The following is a 16,636-nucleotide window of genomic DNA, read 5'->3' as shown; positions in this document are numbered from 1 at the left end:
TAAATAAACTTAATAAACCACAAAAAAGTTAATTAATATGTTTTTTTGTACTAACGGAATGCAAGCGAGTGGCCAGACGGGCATCACTGTAAATTATTTACAATAGTAAGTTGTTCACGTTGGCGTCACTGCTGAATCATTGATATAAATTATTGTGGTATAAGCAGTCTTATCATTTTTAGGACAACAGCACCCAACACTTCCCCGGCCGTCTATGGAGTGACTTTAGGGTCATTATACGCTGCTGGACTCACTGTCGTGGACAAGGTGCATAATTTATCATTGCTATTTACTATACACTAGTTGTAAATATAAACAAAATTGAAAATTTACGAGTTCCTAGTACGACAAAAAATTATGTTCTTAGGTGCTCTGTGCACAGACTTCAATCGAATAATGATTGAAAATAAAGGGTAATTATTTTTTTACATACCAATTAGTTATTTTAAAAAAATTATAATATTCAAATTGATTTAATGTTTTCAAATAATAACAATCGCAGGGATCTGTGTTTGATTTATACATTTTACTATTTTAGTATACCAAAGTGGAAAAATGAAAGTGCCTATAAAATAATTTTAGTATTTATGTTTGATATTCAGTCGTGTGTTTTTTATTTCTTGGAATTTTTGTTTGTTACCTTAAAGTTTTACTGTTTACAGGTGATGTGCAAAACATTGGGTTGTCATTATGGACACCGAGTCTATAAGGTCTATGAGTGAGTACAGTTCCAAATACAAGAGTCACTCATTAAAATCTGGAACTAATCATAGATCTAACAGTTATAAGTGAGTTTTTAGTTTATTAGTTTCTTAATTCATAGTTATACAGTTTTTGATAATTTTTGATATCTTTATGTGTAGAAACAATACCCGAACTGCTCGCAAATATTCTGATAGCTTAAATAACCCATACGAAACATCTATGGCTCCATACCAAACTACTGTGATGTTAGATGATACAAGAGATGGACAAGATGTCGTTGAAGTGCAAATATTACCTCAAGTAATTATTAATATTATCTTGTCCATATTAAAATATTACTATGATTACTAGGTATATTATTTTTTTATTTATTTTTTTTGTCTTAAATTATTCAAGTATTAGTTATTATTTATAATATTTGTTTTCAATTTTTTTTTTAAGCATTTGCATCGTTTTATTAACTTTAATAACATATTAAAGACATTTAGCATTTCTTTAAAATTGAATTACTATTCTAATATCTTATAAAACTTCATTGTGTTATTATTAATAAACATAAAAAATAAATTATCATACTACTGTTTTTTACGAGATAAATAACTATGTTTTTATAGGATGAAAATTGGGGTGAAAACACTACAGCGATTACTGGTAACACTTCAGTGCAATCTGGATCGATGGAAGAAATGGGAGCTCTTTGGCCAGATACTGAGCAAAAAAGTGCTTTTCCAATATTGTGCCATCGTTATATAGCAACTACATTGACTGGGCTTTTGTCTCTAGTCGCTTTTCTTAGCCCATTAGCTATGCTAGTTTTACCAAAATTAGGTAATTTATTTATAGCATTATATTTTTTTTGTCCAAGTACCTGCACCTCATTTATGTATTATACATCAAACAAACATTGAATACCTAAGTATTTATTGCCTTGCAATGAAATTTAAGGCATCTAATATATTTTTTTTGAGTCTAAATTTAAATAATTGCATTAATTAAATCAAATGTAATGCATAGGGGCTGAGCTTACATAATATTTTATTAAATGTATACAGCTTAAGAGGATGCTTCACACATATATGCTGTCTCTGTCTTACAAGTGCGTAACATAGAAAATTTACGATCAGCAGATCACGTTTAGCTTCATTAGTTAGAGTGAATCGACCTGTTATGAAACTTGATGTTAAGAAAATTATCTGTGTTTGTATGTAGGATTCTTACAATAGGTCAATTTTACAGCAAGTTATGCGTATATAAAAAGGCCAAAATTAAAAATGCTCATAACTCACTTAAAAACTAAGTTATCGTAAAAAAACCCTAGATACAAACACAGATAATGTCCTTACCATCAAGTTTCATAATAGGTCAACTTACTTTAATTTTTAAACTATTGGAGCTAAACGTGATGTGCTGAGTGTAAATTTTCTATGTTACGCATTTGTAAGACGGAACAAATATGTGTGAAGCGTTCTATTAACAGAGGTAAAAAATCTGAACGGTTATCCAGTAGCCAGTACAAAATTAATTTAAAAAAAATGGTTTTGGATATTGAAGAATATTGTGGAGATAGAAGAATATTTAGCCATAGATTATTTCATATCTAAGAAAATATGGGATTATTTGTTGAAAATTTTTCTTCACACAAAAAAAATTTTTTTTGTTCTAAAAATGAATTATTGACATTGTTCAATTTGTTTGGTTATTTCAACTTTCAAGTATAGCTGAATTTAAATAATTTTCCAAAAAAAAGGTATACAACAACTATTTTCTAGTTTATTTATAATATCATTACTCATTAGTCAATACTATGTGATGTGCTATGATAGATGGTAAATGTTAATATTATAAATTTATAAAATTTAATATTAACATATGATATACTAAATATTTTACATAGTTTTATGTTCCTATTATTATTGGTATTGAGATTTTTAAATTATTTGAATTAAAAAATAACATATTTTACCAGTTAAATGATTATTAAGAGAATATTATAAATTTTATTTAGAGCATTAGGAAGTACCTAATACTCTGCTGATTCTAATATGATATAAATACTATATTAAATTGATATTGTACATTTTTAATTTTTTTTAGGGGTTTTTAGTCCTGCAGCTACAAATCTTAGCCCTCAACAAAGAGAAACTTTATTAAATTGTGGCGCAGAATGTAAAGGTGTGTTAGTTTCACTGGCATTCAAAATGTTTTTGTTAGCAGTGGCGTCATGGGCAATATTCCTACGTCCTGTGAAAGCAACTATGCCTCGTATTCATGTTTTTAGAGCAATTGTCTTAGCATTGGTGTCAATTTGCTGTGGAATTTTTTGGCTTTTCTATGTTGTTCAAGTCACGGAGGGTAAGTTTTGAATTTGATGACCAATAAATAATTTTTTTAATACATTTTAATCATATAATAATATTTATTCTCAAAGTAAACAGTTAAATTATTTCTTATTTCTATGTAATGATTACAATAAATATAAAATTATATTTTTAAGTAATAGGATTGAATTTAAATTGTATAAAGAAAAATACTATATTACTTATTTTAACTTGAACATAAAATCTAGGTAAAATAAAAAGTTAAGTAAAAAATTGAATTGGCAATGTTCACAGATGATATGTATAACATTTAATTATTGTGTAAATTTTTAAATGTCATTGTCAAATATTATAAGAATTGTTATAAAAGCTGAATTTAAAATAATATTTATTACTTTTATTTTAGATGTCACGTTAATATTTTTCTTAAAGTTTTGCAATGTATTTAGAAAATATTATTAATATTACACTACACCCGCATATGTTGTCTCCGTCTTACAAGTATGTTACATAGCAATTGTATGCTCAGCGTATAATTTATAGCTAATTGACCTCTCATAAAAATTAAAGGTAACATTATATCTAGAGCTTCTCATCAGCTTTTTATTATATTTTAATTTTAAAACGAGATATATATTTTAAGATATACAAAAAATTTACAATTTTAAAATAATCATAATTCATTTTAAAATAAAAATATAATAAAAAGCCTTTGAGAAGCTCTAGATAATAATGTTACCTTTAATTTTTATAATAGATTAATTCACTCTAAATTTTATGTTGAGCATAAAATTTGCTGTTACACATTTGTAAGATTGAGACAACATATGAAGGTATACCGTCCTCTTATTGGTAATTTAAATGTAGTTATTTTTAGTTACAGATTTTAGTTATCCAAATACACTAGAAAATGAGAATATAGAAGGACCATAGCCGTGTCCAGGCCTCCATGGCTGGAGAGGCCATTTATAAAATTTAAATTTTTTACTTACTACAACGATCTGTATTTTATAATCTATATTTGTGACTTTTTATTTTTGTATGGAAATTATATAGCACTACTAACACTATAATATAGAAATAATATAGAAATCTATGTTTCAACCACGGTAGATTATACGCCAAGAGGCTAAGAATCTAGTCACTGGGAAGGCCGGGGCCCATCCTGCCTCCCCCCGTAGACACGCCTATGAGAAGGACTGATAAAAAAGCAAATTATTTTTATTTTCTAAATGAGATAAAAAACAATTAATAAGTTGTAGTAAACACATATGCTCTTCCTTACAGCTAATATTTGAAGTTAAATAGTTTTATGTGTAGCATATTATAGATAGTTAATGTTTTGAATAGGGAACGGATTTTAATATGATGTAAAATTATTAATCTAAGTCATATTTTTATTTCTAAACCATGACTTTAATACATACAGATACTAAATAAATGTTTTATTCAAAAAATCTGTTTTTAGTTTGTAAAAAATATGCAGTTTTTTTTTCTTAATTTCTTTAAAAATTAATTTTATTATTTTGTATTATCGGTTGTTATATTTCCTTTGATAAAAGTTTAATACTTCTACTATAGATGAAGTATTTTTTCCAATATAACCAAAAATATATGTCATAACATCCTTATTGTGGTATATAGATGTTAAAGTTATACAAATTAATTCATACTATATAGAAATTTAACTGTGTCCTTTAATCTAAGGTAATTTCAACATTTTCAACCCGTGCTCTCATAAATGTTTTTGCTGTATTTATTTGTAAAATATTTAAAATAAAATTAGCTTCAGCTTATTCAAAATTAAATGAAGTGTACACGTATGTTGAAAATTTTCTAATGTTATAAGTACATAAAAATATTTTTTTAAATTTAAATATATTCCTTAGCTATGAACATAAATAAATTATTTACTTAATGATCATATTTATTAAATTGTAAAATATGAAATTTATTTAAATAATATTTAATTTTTCAGGAGTACGAGCCACAGCTACTGGTGAAGATTTGCTCGAGTATCGTGCTTTAGTATCTTATTCTTCGTCTCTATGTGATTGTCTACTTTGTATCCATTATGTTGCCATAGTATTAATGGAAATAAGACATCTTCAGCCAGTTTTTTACATCAAGGTATATATTAAATAATATCAAGTTTACTAAAACCGCATAAGACAAAACACAGCTGATATTGATATTACCACATTATCTAAACACAATACATTTTGTAGAATTTTAAATTGTTATCAAATTGCCATTATAGATTATGGTAATTATTTTTAACATCAATGTTTTGACTTAAAAGTAAAAAAAAAAACTTATTCAAAATTTAACTAAATACTGTGGTATTCTTATAAAATTTAAAAAGTTAAGTCATTGAAAAGTAAATATTTCATTATTTCTTTAATTATTATAGTTTCATATAATTTGAATGAAGTAATTTATTTTTTATTTTTGAATTTATACAGGCTGCGAGATTTTATAAATTTCTTTGGTCTAGTGTGTGGTTATGGAAAGAACAGATTTATATGTGATCTTAAATGATTATGATAGTTATTTTATACTCTATTTGAAAGTGGTGTATGATTTCAATGCTAAATTTTATCTCTACATTGTTAAATAGAGATATATTTATCATCAATGTTATTCTGCCTAGATACTTTTAACTAGCTATTACTATGGTAAAAATAATAATAATTGGCACTAATGTTAAAAGCAAAATAATTATTAACAAATGAAGTATTAATGATAACAAAAATTAATTAATTTGCATTTTATAATATTTATTACATAATATTTTATCATTCTTAAAATAAATTATAGGTTGTTAGAAGTCCTGATGGTGAAAGCCGATCATATCCTATTGGCCAGTTAAGCATTCAGCGAGCTGCTGTTTGGGTTCTGGAACGATATTATACTGAATTTTCCATATACAATCCATACTTAGAGCGTTTACCAGTCTCTAAGTCTAAAAAAAATGCTTCCAGCTTTAAATTTTATGATATTGAGGGCATTGGAAGCAACACACTCCAAATGAGTCAATCAAGGGGTACAATGAATGGTCATGCTAGACGCCGTGACTCAAGTCATAATGAACGGTTTTATGAAGAACATGACTATGAGCGACGAGTTAAAAAGCGAAGAGCTAGGCTCTTAACAGCTGCTGAAGAAGCATTCACTCATGTTAAACGATCACATCATGATCCTGGTAATTAAATGTTATTAATTTCTACATCATATGCATGCTGTAAATGTCAAATGAGTATCCATATTTAATAAATCATTATTAACTTGAGAGTTGAAAATTTATCAATATTTTATAATTCATATTTTTACCTATTTCAACATTAGAACCATGCTTCGCATATTTTTGCATACATTAAACAGTCAAAAAGGGTATTGAACAAAAAAATTGGTTCATTATATCAAATATTTTAGGTTTCAATAAATAACTTTTGTTCTACACACTAAAATGTTATTTTTACTTGGTTTCCAATTTTATTAATGATTACAAAGTGAATTACAATTTAATAAATTCCATTTTTGTTCTGCATATCTGTGCTATTTTATAAAATATAAATTTTAAATTTTGTATAATAACAATTTCAATAAAATTAATAGATAATTAGAAACACAAAATTTTAATTTTATTGCGCTTGTTTGATATTTTTTAAGTACATGTTTGCATGCATATGTTACAATTTAAAATGCATATAAATCCGGTGTTTTATTATAATTTATAAGTTAAAAGCAATTTTTTTTTGTATTTTAAGGAGGTGGCTCTGCCATGGATCCATATGAAGCGGCTCAAGCTGTTTTTCCAACTATTGCACGATCTCTTCAAAAGTATTTAAGAGTAACCAGGCAACAGCCGAGGCATACTGTAGAGTCCATTTTGTCTCACCTTGCTTTATGTTTAACTCATGATGCTTCACCAAAATCATTTTTGGAACCTTACTTGAGTGCATCTCCTGTGTTACAAGTGATTTTTTTCAATTTATTAATTTTAAATAATATTATTTTACTTATTGTAATTTTCTATAAATATATTTTTATATTATTTTCTTTCTAGAATGAAAAAGAACAAAAATCACTTCAATCCTGGTCATTAATTTGTAATGAATTACTGACTCGAGCACTCAAAGATGGAACCGTATTTCAACTACGCCAAAATGATATTTCACTTTTGTGTACAGTACATAAGCTTCCTCATTTCAGTATTACTGAAGAAGTTATCAATCCAAAGTCAAATAGATTTGTTTTAAAGTTGAACTCTGAAACTTCTGTCTAAAAGTATTATTATTTTCAACATGTAACTATTAGTGACTTGACAGACCAAAATTTAATGTATTTTCTAGTCTTCAAATTTAATTGAGTATTAACTACTTAATATTTTTCAGTATTCAAGGTATGTCTCAAAAATAAGAGTACTATTTTTTTTTTATGAATGTAGAACATGTTTATATAAAATAATAAGTTATTTCTTTCAAATTATGACCTTTTGAGTTCATTTCTAAGAATTTTGTTTTTAGCCAAGAACTCATAAACCAAGATTGGTAAGCAAATGAGTACATTTTTAAGTTAGTAATACCTAATCATCTACAATATTCCTTTAAAATCGTAAGACTGATCGAAGTAAAAATTATCAATTAAATATTTCACTATTTCCAACAAAGAAGATGCTCATCGCTTTCTCATCATACTTGCTTTCTACAGAATATGCTCTCTTAGACAATGTTTATCTTATCAATATTTTATGCAATTGAATTGAAGCAATTCAATTTTCAAATTTTTAATTTTTAATTTGTTTACTTTTACACATTTTATTGTCATTTTGTAGTTCAACATTTCTGCACCGATCATGACATGATACTTGTATTAATTTTTATAGATTAATAATGTTTTAACTATTTGCTAAAATATTATTTTATGGTTTACATTGTCAAGATGCATACACTAAAATTAGTACACTTATGGGACATACCTCATGTAATTATAGTATTGATGAGTTTTTTTAGAACACATCATATTATTTGCTAATTTTTGACAACTGATATCAATTAAATAATTAAAATATTAGTTGTCCATCCTATATATATTTATTATATATAATTTTATATCATACTTTTGTAAAATAATAGATTGATCTGCACTTTTCTCCTTGATCTTAATAAATTAATAATAATGACATCATTTAATTTAGTTTTTCTTCCATATTTTTTAATAATAAAATAATTTTTAAAATTACTGTTTTTTTAAATTTATGAAAATTTTTTATTATTTCAAAAAGACTGTTAAATAAAAGTGAATTATTTTTTCTATTGAAATATTTTAAAGCTCAATTCATCGGGGCCATATACCTATTTTTTTTATTACAATAACATTATTGCCATAATGGTCCAAACATTTATTCCTTGCAATGTGTCAAGATATTTTTATCACAGTTTTATTTTCAGTATTATTTTATTTTAAATTTTATTACTATTATGTTTTATACATTGAAGTTTTATAACTCATTTAAATTAGTTTTTTTTAGTTTATTAACTTTTTATATTTTAAATTATTATTTTACTAGAGATAAAAATATATTATTGTATTTAATTAGCCTACATTTAGTACCTGTTTTATAAAATTATTGTGGTACTCAATATTGTTTTTGGGCTAAATGGGTCTCTATACGCACAAAAAAATATTCTAAATGTAAATATAAGATTATTTTTACTCAATGTATGAATTGTAAACTTGGTTAACTAATAACATTATAATGAATACATTTTTGTAGTGCAATTTTTTTATACATATTTCAACATTTGTTTTATACCAAATTATATTTTAGTTTTAATTATAAGTCCCAAATGTAATTTATGTGACGTATATGACAATTATTTATCTAAATAAAAACATATTAATGTAACATTTTAAAAATGTTAATATTTTATTACGAAATATGAAGAAAAAAAATGTGTTACCAATTATTTAATAATTTGAATTTTATTTATATTTTATTGGTAATTATCGACAACTTAGTAATCAATATAAATTTATTGATATATATATATGTGTAAATTAAGTTGCACTGGTATACTATTGTACAAGACTTGAATTATGTGTTACATTATAAGATATTTTGTTATAATGTTTTCATTTAAATTTGAAAAAAACTCTAATTTTTGGTTAGTAAAATACAATATAGATTAGACAGCCGAGTCTAATGTACAGTAGGTAATGTAGTTTAACCACCAACTGGTGTACCGTGGTCAGTTGATCACACAAAAAATGCAATCTTCCTAGTTTCAATAAATCCTCGTATATCTTTCACTCTACTATAGTATATCGTGATAGTACACAAATTAATCGAAACTGTTGATTTTCTTTGTGAATTATTATTTTATTTAAAATAATTTAGACAAAATACGTACTTAAATTTAAATTGCTGATGCTAGAGCATTAAACTCATAATATTGGTGTAGCTTAATAATCTATCAATGATGCTGTGTCATAATAATTGTACCAACATGCCATCAATATTATAAATATAAATTTCAATAAATCACATAGCATTACACTATTACAGATAGCCATTTAAAACTCTGTTCAGAACAAGAAACATATATTTCTGACATTTCTGTTGGCAGATATTTATATTACCGCTTATGATAGGAAATCAACAAAAAATGTCTTTGGTTTGGATGTGGCTTAAGGTAGGTAGGTCGTTAGTATATCTGTATCGGATATTGCAGATTAATTTTCTCTGTATACATAATAATAATATTTTGTTATTACATGTCAATAAACAGCTGATAAAAGTAAAATAACATTGATGGATACCTACTAAAAATATATTTTATAAATTAATTTGTTGGGTTCTATTATTATTGGGTAGCCTCGCTCTTTATGTTATCATTGTATATTAATATTTCTGATTCACTTATTATGCCTTATAGCATAGATTGTAAATATTCTTAAAAAAAAAAAATTAATTCTTATAATATTTTAATACTTTATCAATGATTATATGGCATAGGTACCTAGATTGTTTTAGTTGTAGAAATGTTGACTGTTAGCATGTATTTTAATCAATGGTTATTAGCAGGGCTAGGATTTGTATGCAACAGCATGTTTTTTATGCGACTTCTGATTATTGATTTTGTCAGTAATGTCCACGAATCACCTCACGATGAGATAAATGGTGGTGTTTTTATTTTGCATGTTTTTGCATATTTTGGATAAAATACATATTAATGCATATTATATTGAATAAAAATAATAAAATGAATATTTCGATTATAAGAATGCGAAAAATGCATGTTTTTAGTATATTTCGTAATTAATATTTATAATTTAATATATATCATATATTAAAAGAAATTTTGGCTTTTTATTCCAAGTCATAACTCATAATTAAACTACAAAACAAGAATTTAACACTTCAAGAAAGTTTGCAGATTATAATAAACGCTAGGGATCGACTTCTTGAATGTAACGGTAGAATCGCAGATAAAATTAAGAACAAATTATCTTTGATTTTACAAAAAAATAAAGGATTTAAAATTCTACAATCAATAAATAAAATATTAAATGGTGAATCGGATGAGGACAATTTCAGTTGTAACCTAACACCATGAGAAATTTCTTTACTTAAATATGCGCCAACTACATCATGTGACGTTGAACGGAGTCAATACAAAGCCATAATACAATTCAATCGCCGATCATTCATTTTCGAAAATTTAAAAAAATATGTGGTCGTAGCATGTAACACACGTAGTGAATGTGAATTATAAATTTTATTTCTAAATTATTTTATTTTATATCTCAATTATATTTTTATATTATATTAAGACAAACAGCCAACCACTGATATATTTCAATAGATAAATATTTTTTTTGTATCCACCTATATGGCTATATTTATATTTTTGTGTTTATCTTATAAGAATTAAAATGCATATTTTTGCATATTTTGGTAAATAAAATGCATATTTTATAATTTTTTATTGCATACAAATCCTAGCCCTGGTTATTAGTATTTAGTAATAACTTATTACTTGTAAATTATGATCATAGACAATATAGGGTATAAGCATATAATATAACTGTTATGTGGTATATGTCAGTTTTCTTGGTATTTTAACTATTTTATAATACTTATGAAATTTATTAAAGTACGAAAAAATAAATTATTATAACTTATAACTAATATAACGACTAAGAAATTTAATATTTGGATTAAACCATAATATTTTTGTATTATAATTTGTTCAAATGAACATTGGACAACATAACAATTTTAAAAATCATAATGGTCAAAAATTAATAATTACCTACATACCTAGGTATAATAGGAACTTACTAACTTAATTATAGCGGTAAATTAATTTATGAAATATAAATACAATTTAAAAGTTCAGTTTTAAGACAAGTAAAATAAAAACTAAATTGTTTTACTAGTATTATACTCTTGTGTTTACTTTAAAATTATTTAAATAATATTATACATGTAGGTATATTAAACTTCATTTTCATTTTAGAGGTCGTAGCAAAAAACCTACGAAAGTTTCATCAGGCTCTTCATCAAAAAATCTGTTTCCTCGTTTCGTTCTAGTTTCCTGCTAAGAAACTGTATTCACACCACTCATTTTTATAGCTTTACTAAAACATTGTTTCTTTGCTTTCAAATTTAAAGTACTAATGAGTCATAAAGGGAAACTACACATAACAAATCTATATTATTTTACTAATTGAAGATTTTCTGAAGTTTTGACGAATAAAGTTTTGATGCGACATAAACTTATTTGAAAATCTTTCAATTTTTTTTTTTTTAAAAAGAAGACAAATCGTCTCAAAGCAAAGTGATGAATCCAAATGTTCAAAATTAAAATCGGAACAATATATTACCTAGGCGTAGTGTTTGAAGTAGTGAGCTATATTTTCGTCCCCTTTAAATCATATTCATAACTTATTTAAAAATAAAAACATCTTAGGTATTCGTTTATTAGGTGACAATGGTAACATATATGGACAGTGGACCGGTCTCGTCAGTGGCGTACGCAGGATTTTTCAATGGTGGTGGGGGGGAGTTGTCACAGGTTTAACAGGTTAACTCGGGCATCAAAATATCGATGCTTGGATAGACTGATAGTGTTGCTAAAATCAGTTCATTTATCATCATAGATTATAGACTTATATGCGGACTGTGGCACGGCTAAAGATAGTATCTTTAATCATGACTACTGACTATGGAATGTATAATAATATTATCTATGAACCTTAGGAGTTTAGCCAGTTTAGGACAATATGGTTTGCATTGTTTGCAATAAATAGGTAAACTCACGATTTAAGAAACTATATTAAATCAAGGTAAATATAAAAACAAAAAACAATAATACAGGCAATGGGGTGGGGGGGGCTTCAGCCCGTTAGACCCCCCCCCCCCATGCAGATGCCACTGGGTCTCGTGGTACCGTATTGTCACCTATTTGTCAAATTAAAAATCATTTAATATTATGTTATTTCATTAATAGTTGATCAATTAGTAATATAAAATAAAATAGGAATACATTTATAGTAACTTAAAAATCGGTATAAAAAAAATGTGAATAGTTATTAATTAATACCTATTTTTCAGAAATATGTCAAAACTATTCAAAAAATTTCATAAAATGAATATATTATCATTTTATTTTAAAATAATTTTTGGTAACACACTTTTTGTGTTTCACTTAAAAAAATGAAGAAAAATATATCGGTAATAGATCGATATAATGCAAATAATCGTCTTGGTAGCATCAGTCACATACTAAAAGAATACCACATCTTAAAATTAAAACATCAACACGTCATCTAAACTTATATAATGATGATTGTTTTACCCTTAAATTTGGTAGATAATTGGTCAATTCACTCAATCATTGAGTTTTATTATTTTACATACTAATACCTAACCTTTATTCAATAGCATAATATGATAAGTTGTACTTAGCTTATAAGTTTATTTTAAGTTTATCTTCTTCACAAGTAACCTGTGAAAGAAGTTTTTCTACTCTAAAGTATATATTAAATCGATTAAGAAATTCATTAAGCCAACCTAACTTAGAAGCATTTATACTAATGTCATGTGAAAAAGATATATTAACTAAACTTAATAATGATGAAATTAATAATGACTTAGCTATGACTTGTGAACATTTAAAAAAAAACTTTTGTTTTAATTTTAAGATTAAAATTAATTATTAATTAGCTTTTATAATACATTAGTTAATAAGTAATAAGGAATAATTTGTCAAATAATTTATGTGTTCGATGTTATATTTTTTTTAAATCTGAAGAATGTAAAAAATTAATTCTATTTAATATTTTAATAAACTTTTTTATGTTCTGTAACTATTTACAGATTACTGACTCATCATTTATGTCGCGCTCGCCGATTTAGCTTAGGTTAACAGAACACAGGAACGTAGAGTACGAGCATATATGTATATTATAAAATATAGCCAGACAGTCGAGTCTAAACCACGGTCGTGTCCAAACACACATTGAAGCCTACCTTGTAAAAATCATTTAATAATTGTTCAGCTCGTGCTCCGCTATTCATGTCATCTTCAATATACTACCCTCAAGAACAGGGTTACTCAGGTGATAGTGTACTATATACTTATAGATATTATTCAGTTATTTAATAAATCTTGTTTTGCGTTACTATATCGTGTTCCATTGTGTTAGTCTATGAACGCAGGTCATAAGTTCCTAGGACCTGTAAAATATAACTTTGGAAACTTTATTTGTATCGATCCAACAACCCGGTTCTCAAGACCGGTTCGTGTAGTAGGAATAGCTAACCAACTCGATAACAAATATCGACAACCACTTAGTTTTGATAGACGAAGGAGGTGTGTTGCAGTTCAATCAATAAGTATATATATGCGGCCACTCTAATTCTAAATCCCGGTGACATTTTTAATCCCAGTCCGCCCCTGACTCAATGACTCAATTGTATAAAGCTAAAACAATGCAAAAAAACAAAATTGGTTCTGCTATATATGCAAAAGCAAAATCGATAATATGTTGTGACTGTAGTGAGACAAAAACTGATAGACTGTTTTCTAACACTGTAAGGTGAGACACTGAGATAACCAGATAACCTCTTGATGAATTATGTATTAACCCTTTTTTTCCAGAGTTCGTTATTTTAAAAATTTTGGGCGTCCTATGAGATTGGATAAATTTGGCGCCCATGTACTCATCCATTATATTAATCTTATATGACATAATAATATTACAATACAATATTAATATTATGTTATAATACCTAGCAGTCACATGCGACCATACCCACTACCCAGACGGTGCACATGGTTTCAGGGACTTTAATATAGCCAATTAGGAGCCGTCCGACAATGGTCAATTAATCAATTTGACAAGAAGACTTTCAAGATTTAAAAGTAAAAAATATTCCTATACGAGTAGTTTTAGGTACTCTTCTTTCATAACATCAAAAGAAAACGAATATAAAAACACAATATAGTAATATATAAATATATATAGCGTGCACTATTTGCGCAAAAACGAAAATCCATTCTAATTGGCCAAATATTTCACACAGCAATAATTTAATGAACGGACACGTTTGTATGGTTTTTTTTCTACCGTTTCTTCATCCCGGCCAAGGATGATGACTATTGTTTTTATTTTTTTTATTCAACGTTATTGTATATTGTATAATACGTATAATATACGTACAGTATAGAATTCGGGATAACGCATTATTCAATATTCATCCGACATATTTCTATTTCGTATAATATTAAAATAAGTGTACAATATGTATGGACTATTTATTATATTATGTCTATTATTATGTTTTATAGGTACTTATACTAGTAAGTTATTATACTATATTATAACATTCATAGCTATCAATAATTAAGAGGATGTCAACGTGAAATTTGTTTTTTCTCTCAGACCCACACGAAACATAGATAAAATGTTTTCCACCTAAAATTTTTTTTATGATTAAGGTTATGAGTATTATATTATTGTTTAAAAAAATATGTAATAATAATAACGAAATCAACTTGTATTTTATTTAATTACCTTTACGAAGTAAATAAAATGATAAATTGATTAATTAATAATTCAAAATTAGTCTGTTTTCTCACATAACATGGAACTGAATAAATAATCTTTTTTTTTAAACAGGTATATTACGAGTCAAAAAATAAATATAAATAATAACTCAAATGGGTTGTGAGTCCAATAATTAAGGTTGAAGAACACTGCTATATTCTATATACGTAATTATTCAAATTGAAGGCCGTAAGTATCTTAATAGTTGTTAAATTTTAAAACAGATTGTGGCTTTGAAAAAAATTGCGATTTTTCCATGTATTTGACTGTCGTTCATATGTCATTTTATACGCTAGATTATCTAGCGGCTAGAAAAAACCAACCCTAGAATTCTCAAGTATAGTGTGACGGTAATAATGTGGTATTTACAGGTAGGTATAATAATATGTGCTAACCTGCGTATTTATTAAACTTGATAAACGCAGTTATAATATTATACGATAATCTGCAGCATTTATATTTTTACTAATTTAAATGATATACGTATATATATAGGTACCTATACCATATAATGCAACGACGTTTGTTGTGTACGATTTTTCTTACACTAGTATTTTTTTTCCGTCTCAGTAAGTTTTTCACTACAAAAGAATGTTTATGGCTTATATATTGTAGATGAGAAAGTATAGGTACGGGTACATAATAATAACGTTATTATATAGTATATAGGTACATTCGCGAGTCGGGCCGTATTTCTCAGAAGGTCCGATAAAAAGAATCCTATAAGCCTCTCTCGTGGAGTCAATACATCGAAATTGCGTTTGTGTACGAAATTATATCGAATACACGAAGACGGTATAGAACTTCTTGGTGCGATGGAATATATATATATATATATATATATATATATGCATGCATGTATGTAGTCACTAGTCAACCAATCTGACGACTACGGTTTTTATATACTTAGGTATTGGGGTATTGCATTATATATATAGTATATACCTATGTTATGTATAATGGTCGATATATGAAGTCTGCTCAAAGAAACTTTATCACTGCCCAAAGTTGAAATCGGAAAACATTATATAGGTATACCTATGCCTATACAGAAGAGTAGAAGACGTTTAATCGTTAAGTTTCGACTCTAATGGTTTTTAATAAAAAAAAAAAATCCATTAGCGAAACCTATATATATATATATATATATATGACGCATTTAATGTTGGGTATATATATATATATACACATTAGTATATTAAGTCTTATCATTTTCTCAAAAACTTAGAAACTATTATATGTATAGTTGGAAAGCAATTAGCCACAAGTATAATACCATCACGGTATCACACTGATGACTGACAGCAGGCATTTAATACCTATATGGATCTGTGTATCACACCGTTAAATACATGTTATTCACCATCTGTAAACTGAAAGATTACTTCAATATTTATTTCACACGTACATATACACCAATAATACGTGGGTAGGTACCACCTATATATACTCACGTTTTTTATTCATTAGTTATAGTTTTCGTTAAATAT

At 26.4% G+C, this 16,636-nt stretch overlaps 1 protein-coding gene across 1 annotated transcript; it reads left to right on the top strand.

Annotated features, from left to right (window-relative positions):
- The first annotated feature begins 208 nt into the window (after positions 1 to 208).
- Vang (Strabismus domain-containing protein Vang) lies at positions 209 to 8,945 on the top strand. The gene is made up of 9 exons (XM_015511953.2): positions 209 to 413; positions 663 to 788; positions 864 to 1,005; positions 1,320 to 1,533; positions 2,800 to 3,057; positions 5,002 to 5,153; positions 5,844 to 6,228; positions 6,794 to 7,002; positions 7,093 to 8,945. Exons 2-9 carry the CDS (start codon positions 691 to 693, stop codon positions 7,309 to 7,311), a joined length of 1,677 nt encoding a protein of 558 aa, XP_015367439.2. The 5' UTR covers positions 209 to 413; positions 663 to 690; the 3' UTR covers positions 7,312 to 8,945.
- The last annotated feature ends 7,691 nt before the right edge of the window (positions 8,946 to 16,636 follow it).

The sequence above is a fragment of the Diuraphis noxia genome, unplaced genomic scaffold, assembly GCF_037042655.1.
Source record: "Diuraphis noxia isolate RWA-SAM2 unplaced genomic scaffold, SU_Dnox_SAM2 contig0005, whole genome shotgun sequence".
In the NCBI taxonomy this organism is placed as follows: Eukaryota; Metazoa; Arthropoda; class Insecta; order Hemiptera; family Aphididae; genus Diuraphis; species Diuraphis noxia.
The sequence above is the reverse complement of the archived record's forward strand: the minus strand, read 5'-3'. Positions and strand labels throughout refer to the sequence as shown.

Bases quoted from the DNA above. Each gene is read 5' to 3' on its own strand.
- Vang (XM_015511953.2), top strand. From the start codon at position 691: ATGGACACCGAGTCTATAAGGTCTATGAGTGAGTACAGTTCCAAATAC. The intron at 789-863 runs GTGAGTTTTTAG...CTTTATGTGTAG, and splicing joins CATAGATCTAACAGTTATAA to AAACAATACCCGAACTGCTC. The intron at 6,229-6,793 runs GTAATTAAATGT...TTGTATTTTAAG, and splicing joins ACGATCACATCATGATCCTG to GAGGTGGCTCTGCCATGGAT.